At 39.8% G+C, this 25,187-nt stretch overlaps 2 protein-coding genes across 6 annotated transcripts in view; both read left to right on the top strand.

Moving 5' to 3' along the window:
• The window catches only part of KCNH7 (potassium voltage-gated channel subfamily H member 7), a 207,657-nt gene extending 192,803 nt beyond the window's left edge, over positions 1–14,854 (top strand). For all 4 annotated transcript variants that reach the window (XM_040069471.1, XM_040069470.1, XM_058421325.1 and 1 more), the window contains 4 exons: positions 4,113–4,376; positions 9,169–9,334; positions 12,573–12,765; positions 13,416–14,854. In XM_040069471.1, the coding sequence (XP_039925405.1) occupies positions 4,113–4,376; positions 9,169–9,334; positions 12,573–12,765; positions 13,416–13,682 (890 nt within the window). In that variant the 3' untranslated portion in view covers positions 13,683–14,854. The remainder of the gene's footprint in view (positions 1–4,112; positions 4,377–9,168; positions 9,335–12,572; positions 12,766–13,415) is intronic.
• Positions 14,855–21,075: 6,221 nt separating this feature from the next.
• The window catches only part of IFIH1 (interferon induced with helicase C domain 1), a 29,393-nt gene continuing 25,281 nt past the window's right edge, over positions 21,076–25,187 (top strand). For both annotated transcript variants that reach the window (XM_040069468.1, XM_040069467.1), the window contains exons 1-2: positions 21,076–21,525; positions 24,853–25,009. In XM_040069468.1, the coding sequence (XP_039925402.1) occupies positions 21,076–21,525; positions 24,853–25,009 (607 nt within the window). The remainder of the gene's footprint in view (positions 21,526–24,852; positions 25,010–25,187) is intronic.

Here is a 25,187-nt window from a genome sequence, read left to right as displayed (position 1 = left end):
TTTGTGGTATTGTATTCAACATACTGTCTGAAATGCTTGGTCACTGACTTTTCACTCAAAATATTTGCTGCCCATGATGGGTACATAAAGCATTTTTCTGCTCTCTGACAAGGTAACAGACATTTTTAAATTAAAGATCAGATAACACATAGTCATCATGTTTAGCAAATACTTTGTACACAGAAACACAGATGACCATCACAGGAATACTTCTGAATATCACAAAAGAAAGAGCTCGTAACACTTGAGCCAAAATATTTGATGGAAATCTGAAGATCTCCCGACATTCCAAGCCATTAACCATCCCTCCATCCAAGTCACAGTGTGCATTTCTCCTTACTCTCCACACATGCAAAGCATGCATTTGGTGTACTGTAAAACAATATGGTCAGTTTTTTCAAAGAAAAGGGAAAATGTCACTTCTGATGAACAGTTTTGTAGTGGTGTGGATAATGTTAATGATAAGGATTGTATGTATTATGGTTTAGAATATAAATTGCTGTCTGTGGCAGTGAGGAAGTAATTCACCTCATTTCCTGCACAAAATTAAATTTGTCTCAGCGTATTATGGGATTTTTTTATTGGATGGCTGAAAAGAGAGTAAAAATTTGCTACCTTCTGAAACTCTAGGCTACATAGCTAGCTTGATTAATGATGACAAATTCCAGTTAATGAAATTACAGCAGTATTAAACAATGCTGCTCCATAGGTAATATACTGCTGACACTTTCACCAATATTGTTTGCAGCAGACTGATATATTAAGAAAAAATACCTCTAGATCATGCAGACTGGCACTACTTGAGTAATGCAAAATTTCAATACTGCAAACCATATTACTCAAAAGAAACCTGTCTGACCTCCGGTAACCATCACATGAAGTAGGGTTTTGATGCCGGTATTTCAGTGAGCCACTGTCATAGTTCTGTGACCCAGACTTGCGACAACTCCATTTCTTCCCTTCCTTTGCCCATGCATGTGTGAAAAGCAGTACACCTTCTGATAATTACTTTGAAAATTTTGGAATTTTCAGACAACAAATGTGAGAGGACATCATCTGTAAACTTGGCAGGCACCCAAAACACATAACAAGTTAAAATGGTCCCAATAAAGAGTGCAAACGATGTCTGTACATTTTGGCAAAACAGGAAGTTATGAAAATAATCATCTTCACTAAAACAGTTTCTAGATGTTTCAGAATCAGAAAGTGAAATTTGTCTTACTGGAAAAGGAAAGAGAAAACACTAGAAATGGTGTGGGGGGAGAAGAGGAAGGTAGGGTTTAATGATTACATTTGGAAGAAGAAAAGAAAGGAATAAATAAAACTTTTAAAACACTTTTCTGTATGGCAGAAAGTATCCATGCATACGCAGATAGAAAAGTCTTCTCTTCTGAAAAATCCATTCCAAACCAATGACTGAATTTCATTACAAAAGGAAGGAGAAATTGGAGAAATTCACATTTTGAAAAAAGTCTTACCTATCTATTATTTGTAACTTACTTCCCTCTGAGCTGCAGAGGCACTGCTAAGGTGTTGAGCAGAGGTACAGAGCTTGCCCCATTATCAGGTCCTGAAGAGTCAATAAAATGGAGCCATTTCTCTTTTAATTCATACCCTAGGTGCAAAGCTTGACAAGATTAACCTCCAGAGAGGAGAATCTTTAGCATTGAATAGGAGCCTTTTAAAATGAGAACAACTTTGACTCTCTGAGCATAGCCAGATGCCTAGAAGATAAAGCAATGGCAGTAAAGCCAAAGATGTCCATTTTGAGAAAGATCAGCTGATGAACAAATCTTCTCTGATTTCAATAGGAAGGAGCCTACATTCAAAAGATCTCTGCCTTCCTTCTCATTCCAGGAAGTTCATAATACTTGGACAGCATTTGGAAAATAATGTGTTCCGTTGTTCTGATATAGATGGAGACTAGATGCAGGGATATCAACTGAATTACCCTGGTTTACAGCAGAGTAATTATTAGCAGAATCTGGCTTCATGCTTCTAAATATTTTAGTATTTGAATATAAGAGATAAGACAGTCTGCTATATTTCAGCTGCTAAACATTTATTTCACTAAAGTCTCAATGACCCCTTCTTAAAATTCATCCATTGCTTGATTTGTATTCCACAGAGTGCTCATTACAGTTGCTGTTAGTGTACAAAATCCCATGAACATATAAAATTACCCTAAAAATTGGTAATTTCAAGCTTTCATTAGAAGGTCTTTTTCACACGTTGAAGTCAGTCAAACACTAAGTAATTAAGACAATTTACTGTAGCGTGACTATATTTTCAATATATTCCCACAATAAATGCCATGGGAGACATCTATTATAAAATTTTCTTATGAAGCTTTCTTTTGCTTTTGTACTGTTTTGGAGATGGAATTGCCAAGAACATGGCACTTGAGTCTTGAGTGTGAGCAACCCCCAAGAGCTTTACACTGCCAGTCCACTTGCAGTTGTTTTGACAATTTTGCAGCAACTGAACATCACCAGTATCACTTAGAGCTAGTAGTCCCGCTTAACAAAAGCTCAGTAAAGTCACTTCTGTTTGGGGTTGTGTTAATGGCCCTTGGAGACTCTAGAGGGTACAGGTACAGGAGGCCTGCTTTGCTATTGGGTTTATTTTGCTTTGTTATTTGATTTATTTTTTTACCATCACCTGCCCTCATTGCTCACAGATTTCTGGACCCTTGAAGGGTGCTCTTTACAGATATTGCATCCTTTTTATGTGCAGACAAAGACAATTAGATGAAGCCACAGTTTCATTTCCTTATAGTGACCAGAAAACATAGAAGAAACTGAGGGAATATACAGAATGTTGAATTAGCCACTGCTGTAGGCTATAAAGACTACAGACAGTCCAGAACTATGTTGATTAGTAATTAGCACAAAGCAGATGGGAAATCATGCTGTTTCCCTGGGAAGTTAATGCAAACTAGTTACAGCATTTATATGATGTTGAGACTACCCTGCTAAAATGTGTTTTAAATAAATAGCAGAACAGAAATTATCTTGACATTTCAGTTAAAAATAGGTAAAACCAAATATTTAATTGCAAATTAGCTTCAAGTTTATGCTGGAAAGAGGTCAAGACTTCTCTATATTAATAACTAATCAGTCTAGGGTTTAAATCCTATTTAATTTTTACAATATGTTTTTAAAGATATCTGCTTTAAATCTAGGCTTACTTGCCATTTCTTAAGAGGACTAAATCTGCTGCTGCTCACTATGGACCTTGAATATGATTAATGAAAGATTCATTCTCAACTTGACTGGTACACTGCTACCATATATATCATAGAATGTTGTTTACTTTTGTTATTCAAAAGATTGGATGCTCAGAGAATTGCACTTCTAAAGGCTAAGGATTCTGGGCTACTTTGCAAAGTTATTTTGAGGTGATCCTGTAAGCCAAACTGGGAGCTCCCTCCTTTTCCTTCTCTCTACCATATCAATCCAGTCATAAATATGGACAAACATGCTCTCTGGTTAGGTGGACCCAGAAATTTTGGGGATGAGTGGTTGATTAATACATATGTCTCTTATAGGAAAAGAATAAACAACAAATATGCTCTCATGTGAGAATAACTTAAACGAATATTTCTGATACCAAGTCTAACTTACATGACTGTTAGCCTGCCGAGATTATAATAAATGCCCAATAACGAGAGAAATTGGAAGACAGGATGAAATATTTCGTATTTTGTAAACTTTGGAATATAAGGCTTCCTCAAATTTCATCCTCACTAAAAAAAAAAAAAAAAAAAAAAAAAAAAAAAAAAAAAAAAAAAAGAGTGCACAGGAGGATTGTACTAGATAAAGCCTTCATTGCTTTGATACAGACAAGTTTTGCAAAACAAATTATGGTTTATGGACTATGAATTCTTACTACATGCACACAAATGTCAACTTCAAAAGAAATATAAAATTCCTCTGATAGAAAAAATTTAAAAAAGGGCTTTAAAATATTTTTTTTCTAATAGACAGTGAACTTCTTACCTGATATAAGAATCACGTCCATCCTCAGACCATAATAAACTAGAAAAAACCTTCAAGTTTATACAGCTTTCAAACTGCTTATTTTTGTGCACAATTATTTCACTTTGACAGATTACTTCAAAGAGAATGATCAGAGAGATCCTGAACCGTCAGGAGATGGCACCAGATACTATCAATCTATTAAGAAACATTTTGAGGAGAAAAAAAGTGGGTCGTCATCTTTTGTGTCCTCCATTGAAGATGAGCAGAAGCCCCTGTTCTCTGGGATAGCTGATTACCCATCTGTAACAGAGAAAACCACAGAGATGGACTTTGAAGAAATGGATCATGACACAGAAGAAATTCTTATTGACAAAAGAAGCAGTTCTTGCAAAGGTAATCCAGCCATTTCTATTTAGTAAATTTTGAGCAGAAATCTTTTTAGTCTGATTAACCAAATTTTCTGAATGATTCTCTTGATTCTTTACATAATATTTACTCAAAAAAGCTTAAGAAAAAAATCTTAGATCCAAAAATTATTATTTCTCAAGAAGATTAATATAGTTTAATCAATGGGAACTGGATTACAGAACTGGCTTGTAGAACCTCTAAAAGGCCATTCTAGGTTTTGCTACCAATCATCTTGTAGCTGAACTACCTAAGTAATTTAAACAAACTCTTCTAAATTGTCCACTGGTATTGGACTTCACTGAGTGCCCATTGATGATACTTCCATTTGGGAGATTCTGCACTCAAACTAGTACAGTATCTCCCAAAGGGTATTCGATGTGCCAGGGTTGAATGACAGTAAAAAATTATAGATAATGAGAGTCAGACTAGCTAAATCTAGTGATAGTTGCACATGCCCCAAAAATATGTTTTCAGAGAACTAATTTTATTCACTGCATTGACAAGGCACAGCAAAAATTAAGTGGAAAAAAATCATAAAAGCTTGAAAGAATGCTATCATGTCTTGCTGCACCTGTTGGTTGAAGGAGTGCCATTACACCACACAGAAAAAAAAAAAATCATTACTTCCATAAGTAACGAACATGAATAAAGATTTGAGCTTTTGTATATGACAAATGCTCAGGAACTATTAAGCAATCTCAGATACTTTTACATAGTTAAATCACATAATTAAAATTACATCTAGTATATTAAAATATTAATTTTCTCAGTGATGTGAAAGGAAATTAATGAAAACCCCTGTATTAATATACAATTTAAATATCACTGCAAATTCTTTTTTAATTTTTTCAGTCTGAAGGGAAGAATTACTTATTTATTGTTTAATGTTGTTTTCCTCAGCAGTTTTCATTGAGACAATTTAACCGTTTAACCATCATTCAATAAACTTTTGGCTTTTAGGCTATCATTTTAAACAAACCTAATGATTAAGCAGACCACACAATGATTTTAACATCTCAGAGGCATGAATATGTGAAGTCTGGTCTCTTCAAGTTAAGGCCCTATAAAGCTGCACCACATAAACTTGTTGCATACATACTGCATTTGAAAACCTTTCCTTTCCCCTACCAATAGCCAGAAATGTGTCCTTGCAGCTATAGCAACATTTGCCAAGGCAACCTATTGCAGATTTTATTTGAGCTAAATTTAACATATCTAAAGGTTACATATTTTGATTAAGACCACACTTTTTCCCGATTTGTAATTTAGCACTTCTAGTAATATTATGCAAGGTAATGAGCTTTCTTGCAACATTTATAAAATCTTCAAGGTCAATAAGATTAGCTATTCCTGATATATGTTTTAAGCCAAAGTCTTACTCCTGTTATTAGAGATTGATTATAACTTACCATAAGAGTAGTTAAACATAATGGACTTGTGAAAAAAACTCTGATTTTATCTATCCTCATATATTATGGTACCTTATAAATCTTGGATTAAAATGCACTTGTATAAAGCTACTCCAATTCATTACCACTGTGACTGATACATATTTAATTATCTTTTGTTTTGTTTTAAGTTTTGGTGATTACTTCAATGAATGAAAAGACTGTTAATAATGTATTGTATAATTTGGCAGAAACAGTATAAATGTCTCTGTCATAATTCTAGAATGAAACTTTTAGCTTTTAAACATATGGCTCTTTTGTGAAGATCAGAGAATTTTTCTGTAGCTGCTATCTATATATAAAGGAAAACTGCTGTTTTCACTTGGTCTTTATTTGAACTAAAAGACTAATTCTTCAATTGCTCTGGTGAACCTAGTTATAAATTTTTTAACTTAGTACTCTGTCTGATTCTTCAAGCCCTGGAAAACCAGAGTTGGTTATAAAGCTGTAGCTGCTGATAGGCTTTTCTGGAGTTACTAATGAATATGGAACACCTGAAAAGACACTTAGATGAGTAAAACACCATATTTTATAGAGTATTACCTTGCTTATGGTGTGTAAACTTATTTTGTCATTTCAGTGTCAAATCATTTGTTTTGCCACAAATTAAGCATCTATTACAATAGTCTCCAAATACATATTCTGGGACAAAAAAAAAAAAAAAAAAGCTGTGATTTCCCTGTGATAATCCATGGCATTGAATATCTGTGATTTTAATGAAAGACTTATTGCGAAAAATAACCAGCATCTTTTTCTTACAATATCCATGCTTTTACAGGACATTAAAAAGCAGTGAAATGCTCCTGAAATTCAGTGCTAGAAATTTACAAGGCTACTGGATATACAAAATCCATTGCATTTAAACTTATAGTCTGAAACTTTACCCCTCAATTTTTTGTAGTATGCTCCATTCGGATTGCGGAAAACTTTCCAGCTTTTCCTTGGACACTCCAAATTGTGCTGTGTGTGCCTCCTAAAACCAAATCACATGCTTCTGTGACACCTTGTATCTCCTTCCCTCTGTTGGCTTGAGTTCCTGAGAAGCAGAACTGGTTTCTGTGTAGCCAAGATGAAATTACTTTCCTCTTCCTTCTGCCCACCGCACAAAATCAGCTATAGGTCATCACAAGAAATTCAAACACTCTCTACAGCTCCAGGAAATCTTCTATCTATCACCTGCTAACCAAAGATCAGATAATGCAATAATGGCTTTTGTCTGATGAAAACCAAACCAAACCAAACCAACAAACAAAAACAAAAACAAACCAAACCAAAACAAAACAAAACAAAACAAAAAAAAGTCTCCCCTTACACATGGAATCATGTAGTGAGAGCTCCCCTTCCTGGCTAAATCTACTCAAAATATTAAATCTGAGTGGGAATTTTTTTTTTTCTTTTTTTTTGCCTCTTTAGTTAGAGAAACACTGCTCAAAGACATGTTTGAAAGGGATTAGTTATCAGCATTTGGACAAAGTTCTTACACATAACCAACACTGGGGTTTTTTTGTCTTCTCTTTGTAACATGGCTCTAGCTGCTATGGTTGCTTAGAAAAATTTCACAAGTGTGAAATGAATGCAACCTATGCTGAGTTAACAGCGTGCTGTTCCAAGAGAAGTGTTAGGAGAAGCTCTGAGTAAATCATGCAGGGACTGATGTGGGATTCAAATTCAACTGCAGATGCCTTATAAGCAGCCAAAAATTTTGCCCAGCTGTATGCTGAAGCAGCAACCCAGGTGCAATAAGAACTTTAATATGTTCTGTAACCTCATGCAGTTAAATAATTACAAATACAACTCTAATTGGAATAGTATTGAGCAGATGTTAAAATTTAAACAGCCTTTTTTGCCACAGCAAAGAGGAATGAGTGATTCTGACCAATTCTGACTGCATGACAGATTAACTCAAGGTGAACACAGGCTGTGGAGTGCCAGGTGAGCTGTAGAAAAAGCACTGTTCAACCTATGTCATCTGTAGGTTCTGCAAAGGTCACAGCAAGATCTTCATTCTATACTTGATAAGTGCAACAAGTATATCCTCATGATAATTGATGTGTAACCTTTCAATAGCTTGGTGAACAGGAGAAATGGCATAGAGCCAAGAATCTAAACTAATTAATAAATCCACAGAGGGATAAATTAAGTAAAGTGAGAGAGGAAAGAGAAATAGCCCAAACCAGAAGTCCAAGCAAAAGGAAAGAGTGTCCCTGAGCTCTGTTGGATTGCCATGTGCAGTATTTGGTCACAGAGATCCAGGAGCTGGGAGGTTCAAGAGAAATAAAGTTTGGGCGCAGAAGGTATAGGGCGAGAGCTGGAATAATCATTTTTTTTTTTTTTTTACAAAGGGCTGTAGATTAAGAAATAAATATAAATTACTCATATAATGACTGGGTTTGATACTTTGTATTTACCATGAAATTTCCTTTAATATCAAAGTGATCTCTGGCTGACCCAGCAATGCTGAATATGTCATTATTTTAGGAGTCCCCAGTCATTAAACAAAATCAACATGCACCTTTCACCCCACAGTACCGTACGAGTTTCAGAGATGTGCTTTACACAGTGATGAACAGATTGGGTGGGAGAGTAGTGATGCTAAAAACTACATCCATGAAAAGTAGTTTCCTTTATGAGAATAATAAGCAGTATCCTTTTCCAAGCAGTATGAGCTGCATTGAATGGCCCTTGTCTTAGAAAAAACATATTACCCTTCACCTACCTAAGGCGAGTAGTGTTGCAGTTATGGACAAGAAAGGCAGCTCCCTGAGGCCTGGCACCTTTCTCTAGAGCGGACATTCCAATGCACTGTACCATATGCCCAGTGCAGCAAATCCTTCTTTAACACCAAAGAGCCAAGCCATGAATACACTTCAGTAGCACATTCAAGGGCAAGAGAAGGCATCTTAGTCAGGCCTCTGAAGTGCACTATCAAAAACATTCAAGTACACCATTTAATGCCTTAAAAATTTTCTATTTCAATGAATAAAAAATTACTAAAAAGAACTCCTTGGGAAAATTTGAATCCATTTGTAAAATAATAGAAATAAAACTAAAGAGAAGCTATTCAGTGGCAAAACTCTGATGATGCTGACTAGAAAAAGCTTCCTGTTTACCTACAGCTTCAAAATGTTAGCTTGTATGTGACCACTTTTTTCTTTCCTTAAGGAGTAGTAAGGAACAAAGAGAGATGTTCAGTCAGTGTGCCATTGTACCAATTTGACTTTCAAGGTTTTGGTAAACTGAGTAAGTGGGATTCTTGGGAGGTGCCAACCCTCTCTAACTATATGTACACAAATCTATACTTTTATATGTTGGTTTTTTTTTTTCATCAGACATCAACAAAAGAAACTGGGAACAGGAGAATATCCAAGAGTACCAGGACTCCACAATTCAACCGGCATTATCCCATGTTACATGGGGAATCTGTGAAACTGAAAGTGATTTTATATACGGAGAAGTGGAGAATCGATTAGATTTACTTCAAGAACAACTCAACAGGTAAAAATAAAGAGAAAAAATCCTATGTGTGAAAGAGTACATAATACAACTGATGTTGATGATGCTACAGGAAGAATGAGTTTGTGCAGGAAGTTTCCAAAAGCATTCAGATCTTCAGAAGCTAAAAAGTACAAAGTCATGCCTGATAGAAATATCACTTTTTTGTCTGTGTGTATTCTGAGGAGCCTATATATCATCTAAGCTGGGCTTTCCAGATTCTTGGAAAAAACAATCCAATTATTTTTCATATACTCCAGAATACTCAGATCTTTTACCTCTAGGCATGCACATTAGCTACCCTGAATAGCTTTGCAGTAGAACCTTTTTCCTGAGCTGGCTGTTTTAGACCATCTTTTTAATCAAGAAGTTGTACTGAGGCACCTCAAATTGTTAAATTTAAATCTCACCTCATCACGAGTGCTGTTCCCAGATCACAGAACCATCAAACATTTTGGGTTGGAAGGGACATTAAAGATCATCTAGTTCCAACTCCCTGCCTTGGGCAGGGACACAAAATGGCAATTTTCAGTACCTTCAAGATCTGAAGTACTTTTTCTTTCCTGGAGACTCAAAGTACACCAGCTGCCTGCTTTTTAAAATGTATTGCAGATGAATTCCCTTTTTGATGCATTAACTTTTTTCATAACTCTATAATAAGTAAGACATGGGAGTATGCAAAGGCACAATACTTATACCTATTACAGCAGAAAAATGCTTTCTTTTTCAGAGTCCAATATCACCTTTGCTTAATACCGACGTTTTACTCTTTGCTGGCAGCTAAGCATCATAGCTTAGAGCATCTTAAGAATACGGTTACACAATTTTGATCCATCCTACACTGTAATTTACCATGTAACTTCACTTAATTTTAAATTGTCCTATGCTCGGAACTACAGCTTTTTTTCATTATTTTCACTCTGTAATTCCATTACTTTCAATATTTTTCCATGACAAATACTATGACATGCATTCAGTCCTAATTATACTTTAGTAGCTATTCACTGGCATTCTGTGCTGTATATTTTAGGAATCAGTTTAAAGCCAGGTTAACTGAATATTGATTTCTTCATCCACCAGAAGCCAGTCAAACAACAGTATTTTTCATTTCTGAATATGACATAATGCATTAAAAAGACATTTTTAAGACTTAACCCTAAACTGCTGTCATTTCTGATTACAGTAAAGTCAAGTAATCTATGTAACTGTAAATGTCACATAACTAAATGCCTGCAGGATTCCCATCAACAATAGTAGTCTTTTAGTAAGTTTTCCTTTCTTGAAACTTTAAGCTCTCAAACCTGAAGTTATACCTCTAAGTTACTGATAGCTTTATCATGCAAGTATTTTCTTCTGTGTGAGAATATAATTGTTGCTGATAAGCTAAGAACTAAATTGTTATGTATTTTATTAAATCACTTTATTCTCTAACTCTTCTCATGTTTTTAAAGCTTTCTGTGTTTTCTATGAATATAACAGACAATATCCTATCCTGTCTTTGTCAGATCTGACCTGCTAGCTTAAAAACATAGTTACTTCTCCCTGAATTTTTCCATAAGTTAGAGGCTTGGCATAATACTCAACTATTAAATAGACATAGAGTGTTGGAAAGCCACTGACCAATAATATGTCCCTAGAGTTATCTCTGTTTCTCTTCTTTAAGCAATTGGAATTTCATGGAGACTATGGACCAAGCATTTAAGGTTCTCTTGCTTGTTTGAGTAACGTGTATCTGTTTTAAATTTTGGAGAATAGAAAATGAACCTTTATGTGCAATGATGATGAATAAACACTACCAGAGACACTTTTTCATTTGAAGTACAAGGAAACTTTCAAGTACTAACAAAGTAAGAGGGGAGCAATTTAAAAGTTAATTAAAAGCCAAAAATAATCTTGAATGCACATCTTTCAATGCTACCTTTTATTCACTGAGGTGCTAAGGCCCCAGTTTAGCAGATGGAAGTTCTCTGGATGGTGGCATGCTGCTGTTCCTACACCATTTCCCCCTGTGGCATCAGCACCATACTTGTGTGAGAGCAGCACGTTTCCAAGTAGCAAAGAACCCAAGGGAGCTGACCAAAAGGGCAAGTAGAACACATCTGACTCTACCAGAAGTCTGTGTTTGGGTCTTTTTTTCTGAAAGCTGATGCCACAAAACCAGCTTCTCCTGATAAAAGAAGAAACAGCATCCTAAATACACTTCGGTCATGCCTTTTGGATTGATTTCATAGACGCTATTATAAGTAAATGATACAGGCAACAGACAACTCCAGCAGGATAAAAAATAACATCAGTGCAGGACATGGTAAAAGCAAAAATCTGACAGCATGGGATCAATTCTCCTACTGTAGGGAGCCCAAGTAGTAACATTCACAACATTAAAGGCTGCTGACAAAGATTTGTTTACTCTGTCAGAAGCTCAGTTGCTGTACAGAAGGCTGTATTATCTGCATTACCATCTGCCAGCATGTGCTGTAGCCTTCCAGCAGCTGGAAAGGTACAATAGGCATTACCTTTTCCCAAGTTTGTCACAAATTTTGGCAAGACCATTTAAAAATCATTTCAGTGCTATGGAATTGTAGGTATGAACTACATAATCAGCTCAAGTGCTTCAGAAGTCATATACAAATTTATGAAAAGGCAAAAAAAAAAATTTAAAGGTACAAAATTTGAACTTCAGAAATGCTGACATTAATTCTGAGGCCTGCATAAGTTTGAATAAATTTTCACAGTAATGAGAATTGGGAAGTTGGATTTTTAATGGTTTTGGAAGCATCTTTCTTTTTCTAACTGCGGAAAAACACAGATGTGGTTTCTGCTTAGTTCAGTACATTGTATCAGCATGTCAGAATTCATTGTCAGATGCATCAAAATAATGTCCCATGCCCAGCCAGCACGAATCAATTTAGTTACAGCAAAGAGAATACATTTATTCCAGTTATTTTCAACTAGATACCCAGTCCCCCCCCGCAAACCTAAAGCACAGGGATGAACTCATTCCTAGTGTAGCAAAAACCAGAGAAAAGCTCGCAGGTATGTTCTGCAAAGGAAAGAGAAAGCCAGAAGCTTTGGAAGGGCTCCGTACTCCCTCTACTGTTCTCTCCTATCTAAGACATGGTCATGCCACAACAAGCAATGGCTTTGCTGGTAAACTGCACGTCCCTCTTGAGCGCCTCTGTAATTGGTGTGTAAAATACACCTGCTCCTGGCCAAGCTAACTGATTTCGTGTTCCCTCTCTAGGCTAGAATCCCAAATGACTGCTGATATCCAAACCATTCTGCAGCTTCTGCAAAGGCAGTCAGCACTCATTCCACCTGCTTATAGCATGGTGACAGCTAGTGCAGAGTATCAAGAGCCAGCAGTCCGGGTCATTCAAAAGCTTCAGCCTGCAGCATCAATTAAAACAGACAGAAGTTTCAGTCCTTCATCTCAGGTAAGTATATGTCCAATAAGATCAAAAGAGGTTTTCTAGTCTTTTTATCTTATGAGGAAGAAATGTGTATCAATCTAGGTGCTGGTTCAGTACTTTAAGGAATATGCAATTAATATTTTGACCTAGCACCTCCACAGAGGGCTTAGACACCACAGTTTCAGAGGCCACATTTTCTATAAGGGTTGTAGAGATTCATACAATGATCTTATAAGCCAGATTTACTTTATTGTAACTTTTTTCACAAAAGTTAGCAGAAAAGGAATCCAAGTGGTTTGAATGCTCAGAATTATGCAGTTCTGGAGTTATGCTGTAAAACAGAACTTCATATTCAAGAATGTTGAGATCCATACTCTTAGACTGGGTTTTGAGAGTAATCAGTCCTTTAGAAAGGGCTGCTTATATGCGTATCTTGATGTCATATTAGCAAGTCTGAGGAGAGGAAAAGATATCCAGACTTCTACAATCAATCAGCAGAATTACATTCAATTACATCAAACCGAATGCGGTGCCATGTAAAAAATATTTCAGCACACTGTTTAATTTTCAAAAATAGTTTTCCATGAACCATCTGAATGTGCTAATTTTGAACAGAACAAGGGCCTAGAAGGGATGGTAATTACTACCATCTTGTTTCTTCTCTTCCCTTACAGTGTCCTGAAATTTCAGAAGTTGAAAAATCGAAACTTAAATCCAAAGAATCCTTCTCAAGTGGAGTGCATCTGAACACAGCCTCAGAAGACAACCTGGCTTCTTTTTTAGACCAAGAACGTGACCAGTCTGTGGAGCGTCCCCCACAGCCTTGTAAAACTTTTCTCCCACCAATTAGGCACCCTTCCTTGCCAGAATCTTCACTAAGCACTGTAGGAATATTGAGTCTTCATAGGCATGTTTCTGATCCTGGTCTTCCTGGGAAATAGTACTTTTATACTATTACTTCACATAAAAATGTAAGTGCTTTTAATGGCTGTATCTCTTTTTTTTTCTTTCTTTTTTTTAAATTTTATTTAAATCCTCTATACTTGACTCAGGGGCTACAAGGAATATACCATTATATGCAAAAGTACTGTATATTTTCCTAAATCTGAAGCTTGTATGGTAAAGTTGAGCAGTTCTGATGTAAATATATATATATATATATATACACACACACTAACTGTATGTTCCAAATGTAAAACTGCCAGCATTCTCAAGGCACCTTATATTTTTATTTTTTTTTTAAATAACATGCATGTTCTGAAATTACAGTTTACGTTGCATGGAGATTACAATTTACTGCTGTCATGGAAATAGTATTTTATTGTGGATATGTCTTCAGAGCAAATAGGAGACCAATAACAATAATTCACATAGAAAAACTCCTACCTGACCAAGTTAAAATTCAAGAAAAAAAATGCTCTTCTAGCTCACTTTTGAAAATTGATTTATCTTTCTTGTAGTGAGCTTTTTCTAATAAATCACAATGAGTCTGAATCTAAAGAAAGAATAAGGTAACCAAGAGTTCTGGGCCTGAAACAATTAGGACAGAGAAAATAGCCTCCTTCCAAACTAGTTGAAGTAGGACAGTATTTTACCAGAGAGGAAAACGGCCATATGGTGGAAATTATCACCATAGGTCACACCCACAAAACTGCATTAAATTGTTAATTGTTTCCACCACATATTGGTTTTTGGGTTTTGTATTGTTATTTTTTTAATTACATCATAGAATTCAGCTGTGATGAGCAGACAGGTACTCTTCATCTGTCACACAAGAATAATCAAATGCAATAAACCTAACTTCTATGTAATGCAGAAGACTGTGTTCCTTTTGTTCAATACAAATTATTAACAATCTGTTTAAATTTAAAATATTTTACACATTTTTGGATTATAATTATTTGGGTGGCTGTCTGCAGTTACCTCTTTGTACTGACCAGCCCCTCTACAATGCTCATACACACACACCTCGCACACGCTCCTGGACGTGTGCATGTGTGTATTTTATAGATGTACATAGGTGTGTATGTGTGTGTATGTGTATATATATTTATATACACACATACACACAAGTGTGTGTATATACCTACACTTACATGTAGGAGTACAGATATAGAGCTATATATATATATATATATGTATATATGTAAAATCACTTTCAGGAACAATTGTAAACTTTCTTATTACAAAATGAGTAAGCTTAGCTCGTGTCCAAAGCTGATTACATTAGAATAAAATGATCTAAGGTCTGTAGGCTTTAAATACAGTATGTACTGTATGTGCATAATGCTTTGTGAATACTTAGATTTAATTTTATTAAAATATTATTCTGCTTCAAATGTTGTGTTTATTTTAGAAGGAAATTACCTTTTTATTACTGCTTTCAAATATTTTTAAATGTTCATATGATTTTCTGATCTTCTAGCTTTAATGTGAAATTCCTCAAGGACGAGAACTACTTACAGAAGAGCATGTAATGGGGTTAGAGGGGAAGCACTTAAATTTTACCTAAAACCAAGCTAAACCCTCTGTCCTAAATCTGTGCTACAGAGAGATGCAATAGTGGCTGTCCCTCATGTAGATACATTTCTTGTATGTTGGGGTCAGAATGAAACATGATGCTTCAATCGTACACAGCTGGTAGATAAACAAAAGGGTGAATCTTTCTTCATTTAAAATTAGTCTTGAGCCACTAAACATGGCTCTGCTTTACCTTTGCTTTTAAGGATACCAAAATTAATTAAGTCAGTACCTTTGTCACTGAAAAGGTAACCCTTCTACTGCCTCATGGTACTGCTGATAGTGCAAAGGTCCAAAAGCTACAACAGGCTGACTGCTCTTCTACCACGACGACAGGTGGGCTGCACTGCTCAGTGCCTTGCAGGATCAGATCCTAGTGTCAGGAAAATTAACCCACAAATGCCAGAATTTTATGTCTGAAAAGGAGACAGAGGAGTCCTGCAACTTTGTTTGAATAAGGGGAGGGAGAGAGCACACTGGGGCACACGACCTGCGGGGTTTTCTCTCTCGAGGTTTCAGAGGGCTCAGCCTCCTTTTATCCTGATCTCCCGGCCACACATTGCCTTTTCCTTTCCCCACTGGCTGAGGTACTAGGAAGGTACAGCCTTCCTGAACTGCCTACAACATAGCCCCCCTTGAACCTGTCCTTTTACCCCAAAGTTCAGAAACTCAGGCTTGTGCAGACCCTTGCCTGTTTCAGGAGCCAAGCTCTCTGGGCCCGGTAACAAACCTGCTGCTTGAGGTTGGTAGCGACATCAAGACCTATTTCAGAGATTTTTAACACTCATACCTTCACCCATCAAATTGTTTGTAAAGACATTAGCACACATCTTTCCTCTCCCTAGGGGCCAGTAGGAATCTCTGCCTGCTTATACTCCACCGAAACAGGAGCGCTGAATAATAAATACCTTCTGGATGGTTTTGTTCTTTGGGTTTTTTCAAATAGCGAGTGTTAACAACTTCTCCTCTATCTCAGCCCGGTAACCAACACTCATGACTGTTACAAGAAACAAGTCGGCACATTTTCTAAAAAGGTGTTTGTGGTTATGCTACATTCTAAAAAGTCTGGTATAAATTAAAAATAAAATCAATGAAGAAAGCATAATGCATGAGCATTGCTTTACAAAAGGCCTTTTGTCCAATTTTATCACTTGATATTTCTCATAATTGCAAAGAGACTAAACAGAGCAGGTGGCCTGTGGAAGGAGCATTGGGGAAGAGAAAGAGTGACAATTACTGCAGGCAGTCTAAGTGAAGGAAATCTCCACTTCTTACTCCTTTTTTTTTTTTTTTTTTTGGCTCAAAGAGGCTTTGTTCCTTCCCTTCTCCTTGTACCCAGAAAAAAAATCTCAAATGGGTTTTGATAAATAATGGAGACTTTATAAAGTTATGGAGATTCTAAGCTCCCTGCCAAGGAATGCAGAAACAAAAGATGAAAGTTTAGTTGTAATACTCTAGCTGCCCCTTCCTTGCTATAGACAGATCTGCCTTCTCAGGTAACTTCTTTTCTTGTTGAGGTTCAATGAAGTACATGAAGACCCAAAGCTTCAAGCTTTTTTATTCCAGAAACAGGTAAAAACCATTGGGTTTGGAAATGTGTTAATTTTCTAAACAGCAAAATTTGCCCCTTTTATTTGCAAGTGATTTTATTGGGGGTTTTGTGGGGCTTTTTTGTTTGTTTGTTTTTTAAGGGGTGGGCCTCCCTAGAAGTCCAGTCTGCTTTTCACTTGATAGAAATGGGCCTGTGTTATCCAAATCAAACTGGGAATAATGTTAAGGATTGCAAACCCACACATTTGTAAAACATCCAAAGAAGATTTCAGAACTTTAGGAGGTACATTTTGGGTTTGCTTGAACTTAGGAACACTCGGCTATGTAAAAACCTGTGGTTAAAAATACGTATTATTATAAGCTGCAGATACAGAAAAGTCTCCTGGAAAATCAGGAATAGCTAAAGTAGCTGAAGTGAAAAAGCAGTGTGGACAATCATTTCAAATATGAGAGGTGAGGCTGTACAGATCAGCACAGTTCTTAATGAAGTTCATTGGCTCCTACCTGTTACAGGTGTAGTTTAACATTTTAAGCAAAGGAGAGGTTGTGATGCTTTTTGATAGTTAAGCCATGCAGCAACCTCAACTATTTGGATGTGCACATTGATCATTCTGCACAGGCACAGATTTACAGTAATACACACTAGTCATGTTTCTTGACGGGCTCAACTCCACTGTTTCCTGGAAGCATACGCCCAAGTGCACATCCTTTTCTTTCCATGTTCCCATGCTGTTCATTTGCAAATGCATTTTCTGGTCTCCCATCTCATCGCTGGCTGTCCACAGATGAACCTCTCTTCCCTCTTCCTGCTGCTGATTGTGTCCTAGCAATTTTGTCTCTGCTGAGCACTAGTCAAAGCTCCTGTCTCTTTCACCAGCATCATAAGTAACATACAAAAAGCTGAAAAGCACTGCTTGGCATGGCCTCTGGCTGCTTGCTGATGTGGAGCAACAGGAGTCTTGCCCACTGACTGATTGTATGTCCTCTCATTGGAGATGCTGAGCTCCAAAACGCTGGATGCAAATAGAATCGCAGGAGCCTTCAATACCAGCACTGAAGAAGGCATGATTCCTCCCTTGACAGGTGTACTTAATACCACACCTGCAGATCAGCACCGCTGATCTTTCTATCCTCTCTGTTAAATATTCTTACACTGTGAACGCTGTTAGAATGCACACTGGACGGTACTGGGCAGTTTGATGGTGGGCCGTGGGGTGCAGCGATGTGTGCTGATGTGCACTGATGCGCGCTCGTGTGCGGTGCAGTGAGGTGCTGTTGCGCTCGTCTGTGGTGCCCTGCAGCGTGGTGCGGTGCGCTGCTGTTGCTGTGCGCTAATGAGCACTGATGTGCGGTGCGGTGCGGTGCGGTGCGGTGCGGTGCTGGGCGGTGCGCTGCCGTTGCTGTGCGCTAATGAGCACTGATGTGCGGTGCGGTGCGGTGCGGTGCTGTGCGCTAATGAGCACTGATGTGCGGTGCGGTGCGGTGCTGTGCGCTAATGAGCACTGATGTGCGGTGCGGTGCTGGGCGGTGCGCTGCCGTTGCTGTGCGCTAATGAGCACTGATGTGCGGTGCGGTGCGGTGCGGTGCTGTGCGCTAATGAGCACTGATGTGCGGTGCGGTGCGGTGCTGTGCGCTAATGAGCACTGATGTGCGGTGCGGTGCTGGGCGGTGCTGTGCTGGGCGGTGCGCTGCCGTTGCTGTGCGCTAATGAGCACTGATGTGCGGTGCGGTGCGGTGCGGTGCTGGGCGGTGCGCTAATGAGCACTGATGTGCGGTGCGGTGCGGTGCGGTGCTGGGCGGTGCGCTGCTGTTGCTGTGCTCTAATGTGCGGTGAGGTGCCGTGTGGTGCTGCTGCCTCGGCGGCTGGGCCCCGTCCCGGCCTCCCCCCTGCGCTCCCGCCCGGCAGGGAAAGGCAGCGTCGGGTCCACAGCGGGGCCGGGCGGTGGCACTGCGCAGCCCTTGTGATAGCCGAGGGGAAAGCCGAGCGCTCCTCCCCTGCCCTGCCAGAGCGACTGCTATGAACCCTGACACCCATTTCAATCACATCTGAAAGGAACAAAGGTCTCAGGAATCAATGTAAACGTCCAGGAGAGAGATAGGGTCAGGCTATTTGTATTATCCGTGGTCAGAGCAGGGCATCAGTCATCATCTGTGCAAACTCACGCTAGCTGGAATAAACAAGTATCATTCTTAATCTCCAAAAGTCTCAAATGTCCTTTTAATGTCTGCAAACTCTTCGAGACAAAGGATGATTTTGGGGTTAATGTACAGCCTGATTTACCACCACAGCATACGCAACAAAGCAAACACACGAACAACCCATGTGCAGCCACTGAATCCTGCGGGCTCCTAAGACTGAGTATGGAAGGTTTGTATAAATTCCAGCTAAGGTGCTGGAGCCAGAAGAAAAATTAGTGGGGGGAAAGAAATTATGCTTTCTACAGAAATCTTTCAAGGGAAACTTGCACAAAACAGAAATTAAAAAGTAATGATGAAGTAACAGTGAAACCGGAGATAAGCAGAAAGAACAATGAAATGAAAGTAAAACCAAATTAAGCCTCCAGCTGAAGGAAGTTCCTCTGAGAGCAGACTACTGCAGCATGTCTCAACGTGACAAGCAACTGAGGGTACAGTTTGAGCTACAGAAAATTTTAGGCTGGGAAAGGACCTCTGGAGATAGCTGTCTTTCTTTTAAAAGCAAGACATTAAATCAAAGACACTGTCAAGCCATGTATTGAAGATTTCTATTGGGAAAATTTCTGCTACTTCTCTGAGCAATATACTCCAATGCCTAATTTTTTTCTAGACTGGATAATATTTTATTCTTACAACTGAACATAATTTCCTCTAAAGAAACATATTTCAATTCCCCTTTGTCCTCTGTACCCCAGTGAAGAATCATCCAGCTTTTAGGAGCTGAAGAACTGTTGGTGTCCCAAAAGAGTTTCTTTCACTCAGTTTGCAAGAGGCTGATCTACACACAGAATCAAGGTATTTGGTTTATTTACAGATCTGCCTTGCACAGAAAGAAGTGCTTCGTGGCAAATTCACAAAGCCAGTACCAGGACTATCAACACTCTTTTACATTTTAGCAGGCAAAGACATTAATGCTCATTGACTACAAGTTACATTGTTTTTCATATTAATTAGTATTCTTTCTTCTCTTGGTTAAATGATTCCCTAGCTACTTTGCTGATTAGTCCACATGCCCAGTCTTTCTCTTCTGAGTCAGTGGTTTCCTGGATCAGTGGTTTGTGAATCAGTGGTCCAAATCTCCCCGTGCCAGAATTACCTTCTACCCAGTCAGAGCTGATCTCAGCATAACTGCTGAGCTGTCTTCATTAGTTTCTTCCTCACCTTGGGAGTTCTGCCAAACGTCTTTGAGGTGCATAAATTCTGTGTTCTTTCTGTCTGCTATCAGTGATACATCCTTATTCCCAAACTTTGCTAATCTCCCCCTAGGTCTGAGATCATTGAAACATGCCAAGCCCTTAACAAGGCAAATCTACCAACAATTTCTCTTTCTAACACCCTGTGGTTGGATGTCCCCTGACCATTCTTTTCTCCAGGCATTATAAATGTAGTTCTTTCAGACATGTGCCAGGCTCTCCAATCCTGTTGGCCTCTGGACTCTCCAATGTTTCATTCTCTTGAAAAAGACTGTCATGGACCAAAACCACACATAGTAATCCAGACACTCTCTGTTTATCATTTTGCCTTACCTCAGAATCATACTTAGGTTCCCCAAATCCCCATGATGGAACCCAAGACTGCTTCTGAAGCTTAGTGACATGTACGATATGAGTGAAACCTCGCCTCAGGGAGAGACCTTCCAACAGCCCCAGCCACCAACCAAGCATCTCGCTGCTGCCAGTGCGTGCCTGGGCAGCAGCCAGCGCCCAAAGCTCAGCTACGCCGTGAGCAGCCCGGGAAGCTCTTGAGACGGAAAGTGAAAGACACGTTTCCGTTTATGACTGGGTTTCAGCTCGCGGTTACTGTCAAGGGTTTCGTTACTGCCGAAGGTTTTGTTTCCGACCCTGAGGAGCGGCACTGGGCGCTGCCCGGCGCGGAGCTGCCGCCCTGTCCCGGCGAGCGGAGCCCGCACGCACCGCCCTCCCAAGCGAAGGCGAAAGCGGCGCCGGTGCGGGGCAGAGCGGGCCGGGCCGCGGAGGGTTCGCGGAGGGTTCGCGGCCGCGCTGCTCGGCGGGGCCCAGGCGCAGCCGCCAGCAGCGGGCCCGGGAGCCCCGGGAGCCGGGCGCCGCCATGGCAGAGGGCACCCGCGACGAGCGGTTCCTCTACATGCTCTCCTGCTTCAGGCCGCGGCTGAAGCAGTTCATCCAGGCGCAGCCCGTGCTGGACCGGCTCCCGTCGCTGAGCGCGGAGGACAGGGACAGGGTGCGTGCGGCCGTCGCGCAGCGCGGCGCGGCGGCGGGCGCGGAGGAGCTGCTGCGGGCCGTGGAGCGGGGGCCCCGCGGCGGCGGCTGGATCCGCGAGTTCCTGCAGGCGCTGGAGCACGGTGGCTGCGCCCTGGCCGCCTGCTACGCCAACCCCAGCCTGAGCCAGCTGCCCTCGCCGGCGCAGGAGGCCGAGCACGACCACTGCGTGCGCCTGGTGCAGCTGCTGCACGGCACGCTGGTGGACAGGATGCGCACCGTCCCCGTGGCCGAGAAGTGCCTGGAGATGGGAATCTTCCAGGACGAGGACGTGGATCGGGTGAGTGCGGGCGCAGGCAGCGCCACAGACGCTGGCCAGCCCCAGTGGCTGTGGGGCAGGTAGGAAGCCACAACTACAAATGGCACGGTAAACGCAAAAATAAAAGGGGAGTTCCCAGACTTGGGGGGAAAGAGATAATGGGTCCGGGTAAGCCAGTGAAGACTGTTGACAGTGGGCCAGCAGGTGGGATGCCAGGAGCCTGGCAAAGAAGGATGCCAGGAACAGAGGGCTGGACCAAGACGGTGACTAAGTGGAAGAAATGTGTCAGATTTTAGTTATCATTTTGCCACAGACCTTGGACTCAGAAAATCATTGTCTTCTGGCCCTTGAACTATACCAGCCATACCAGAAAGCAGAGATGGCCTGTAAAGTCCTAAAGAATACTTGAGTTAAAATAAAGCGAGGTTTTCCATCCCCGTTTTTGCTATAGGTTCACTAAGGACCGTCACGCTAGACAGTGAGGTGAGCAGAAATACCAGTTGGACAGGAAAAAGGAGGTGTTAACCTTTGATGAAAACGCTGGCTAAGAATGACGTGACTGAAATGTGAAACCTACTTGAAGCTCAGAAATAAAATTGATATCCTGAAACAGTGTTAGAACAAATTAAAATAATAATTGCCATAGCAATAAGGGGGAAAATGGTGAACTAAGGGTGGAGCTAAATCGCATTTGGACTCTGAGCCTTTGCATCCACTTTTGAGGTAGTTTTATGCTCCGTCCCAGCTAAATGAGATACATAGTTTTGTCTTGTGACCAGCAGGTAGCAGTAATGATCAGATGCACCCTAATTAGTAGGGAGCCAAGTACGGTAACACAACAGGCAGATGCCGGAAGCTTTTACGAAGCTACTGGCTCCATTCCCTGGTAATGGGTCTTCATGTTCCCCTGGGCCACCTTTTTGCTGCTGATATTCCCAGCAAACCATTTAATACCCTTCACAATCCTACCAGTTTAAACTCCAGTGGAGTTTAGGCTTTCCTAATGCCTCCCACTTTGCACACACTTCCTTTTAGTCATGGATCTCAGTCAGGTGTTCCCACTGCTATGCCTGCCCATTTCTTTGCATATCAGAATGAGTGATTCTTGAGCCTTGAGAAAATGGCCCTTGAGACTGAACCCTTCTCTCAGGCTGCTTTGCTCTTGAGGTCCTGGTTTTGTTCCTCATGTGATCACATGTCAAGTTCTGCTCGTGACAGCCATGGGACGCTGTTCCATAGCTTCTTTGAGGGCAATAGCCACTTTCTAGAGACTTAGCTATTGTATTTTTAAGTGGGAGTCGAGATGATTGTCATGAGTTAGTACACTTTAGTTTTTTAGTCATAGAGGAACGTAGAACAATTTTCCAGGTCAGGACCTAGGAATTGCTTTTAAAAAGACAGAGACTTATCAGAGGGTTAGTTGGAATATTGGCAGCTGTTTTGACTGCTGAAAGTTATCGACTACAACTTTGGGAAGCACCATATAAAACCCCTTAATTTCCTGCAGGTGGGCCTTTTCCTTCTTCCTTTGGCCAGAGAGAGACAGGTAACATCGAGCTGGGCCTGCTGCTTCCCCTTTTTGGGGGGGAGCTGGCCTGAGGCCTGGCCGGATTCCATCGGCTCCCAGGTTGCGGGGGAAGGAGAGGTCGCTGCTTTACAACAGCTACTTTCTCTAAACTTCCCTGGAGCAGGGAGAGATCTCTGCCGGGCCCCTGGTAAGAGCTAGAGGCACCATTTGGGCCAAAGCCACCCCAATTTACATTGAGGGGTGGGCCGAAAAGGCATTTATGATCCTGCCTGGTATTTTTGTGATTCCGGACTGCCCGGGTGCTCTGATGTCTGATGTTTCTGCTTGAGTTCTTCCTCCCTCACCAGCACAGCCTTGAACATCTAGTACCAGGAGCTACCACGGAAGAGAAGAGACTCTGGGCAGATTTAACCTTTTCTTAGCAACATGAAGCTTCCAGAGCTTGACCCTTCTCTGAGAAAAAGAAAAAAGGACAGAGTAAACATAAAAAAGAAACAGCATTAAGTCAGTAGAGTGAGAATAAAAAGACTATTAGGATAGAAGGTTGAAAAGTTGGTTGTTCCATTCTTATTTGATCCATAGAAATAAACTCTATATTTAAATTATTCCTTTAAATCATGGGAAAGATATGCATTTGAAGAGATGATTGTTTAGATTTGTGTGTAAGTTTAAGCAAAGGTGTTTGTAATCGACTAAGTAATATTAATCCTATAAGATGCTTGAACAAAGATAGAAATGAGAAGCCCTCTGCACCAGTGAAAAAACGAGAAGTTATCTCTGTACCTTGAGATGAAGAATTCTTTGCCTTTAGTTATTCATCTTTAAAAGCTGACACCCCAATATGCAAAAGTCTAAGGCCCATGACCCGTAAGCACCTTGGGAAACTGCTCCTGGGAGGGTCACAAAGGCAGGTTTCCCCAGGCAGCTGTTTTTGTGACAGTTAAAAAAACCACAAGAGAACAGTTCTAAGTTGTCAGTGGGATCCATGACTCTAAGAGAGACTCTTCTCTTTAAGAATTAATGAAAGACTATTGCCAGATAGTGAAACTGACTGAAAATTACAAGCTTTGTCTCTTTATGTTGTTTTATAAAAAAAAAATAACAGTTTGTAAAAAGAGGGAAGTGTTTTTTAAGTTTCATTGTGTTTTGTTTTATTTTTTCCCAACTTTCTTTTTCCATTCTTCTAGTGTGTGTTAATAAAACTATTTGTTCATTTTTAAAGCTGAGCCTGCCTTGTTTTTCTCCTAGTCTCTCTCCCACAGAAAAAAAGTTAGTACTAAGACCAAAATTTAGTGAATGTAAAACCACTACATTAATTAGTGTTTCTGCCTGGTTTTCAAAATTAAAACCATTACAATGATGAAGCCAGAGTTTAAGAAAGGAAATGTTCCATTTTATGTATGAGGTTATGTTAGAGGCTAAGTCTAAGCTTTCATAAACTGTGTGACACCATTTCTCCTTAATCAAAGTTGCCTATTCCCTAAACCAGTCTAAACACCAATATTATTACACAATACTAATAATTATTATATAATGGTTACTGCTGTAACTGTTGTCTAGTACTACCAATCTCTCCAATTAAATTCCAGATGTCATAGGTTTTATATATCCTACCCAGAACCATATGGGATGAACACGAGGTTGGAAAAAAATTGCAATAATTCTCTTCTGATGAGTGGCAAGTCCACTTTATATCTTTATTTTTCAGTATGTTTAAATGATGACAGGGAAATGCTTTTGCACCTATACTATTCTTATGAACTTCCTCAGACCAGTTCCTGTCTGTGTGAGGGTTGTTTCTGATTTTTTATTTTTACCAGATCCAGGCTGTTACTGACAATCATGGGAACAGAGATGGTGCAAGGGAGCTACTGAGCAGAATAGTCCAGAAGAAAGACTGGTTCTCGTCTTTTTTAGTTGCTCTCCGTGAGACCCAACATGAAGACCTTGCAGATGATTTAAGTGGAAATACAGGAGGTAATCGTCTTATTTCACTGGTACTGATGTGTGAATTTTTAATATCTCTTTTTTCTTCTTCTTTTTTTTTTCTTTTTTATTTTTTGTTTATTTACTGTTATTTAAGAAGCAATGCAGAATTCCAACCATATTGTTTTATTGTAACACTGGGAGTAATGATTGGCCAGGGATTTCAAAA

The sequence above is a fragment of the Hirundo rustica genome, chromosome 7 (genome assembly GCF_015227805.2).
Source record: "Hirundo rustica isolate bHirRus1 chromosome 7, bHirRus1.pri.v3, whole genome shotgun sequence".
In the NCBI taxonomy this organism is placed as follows: Eukaryota; Metazoa; Chordata; class Aves; order Passeriformes; family Hirundinidae; genus Hirundo; species Hirundo rustica.
This window is presented reverse-complemented; position numbering and strand designations above follow the sequence as displayed.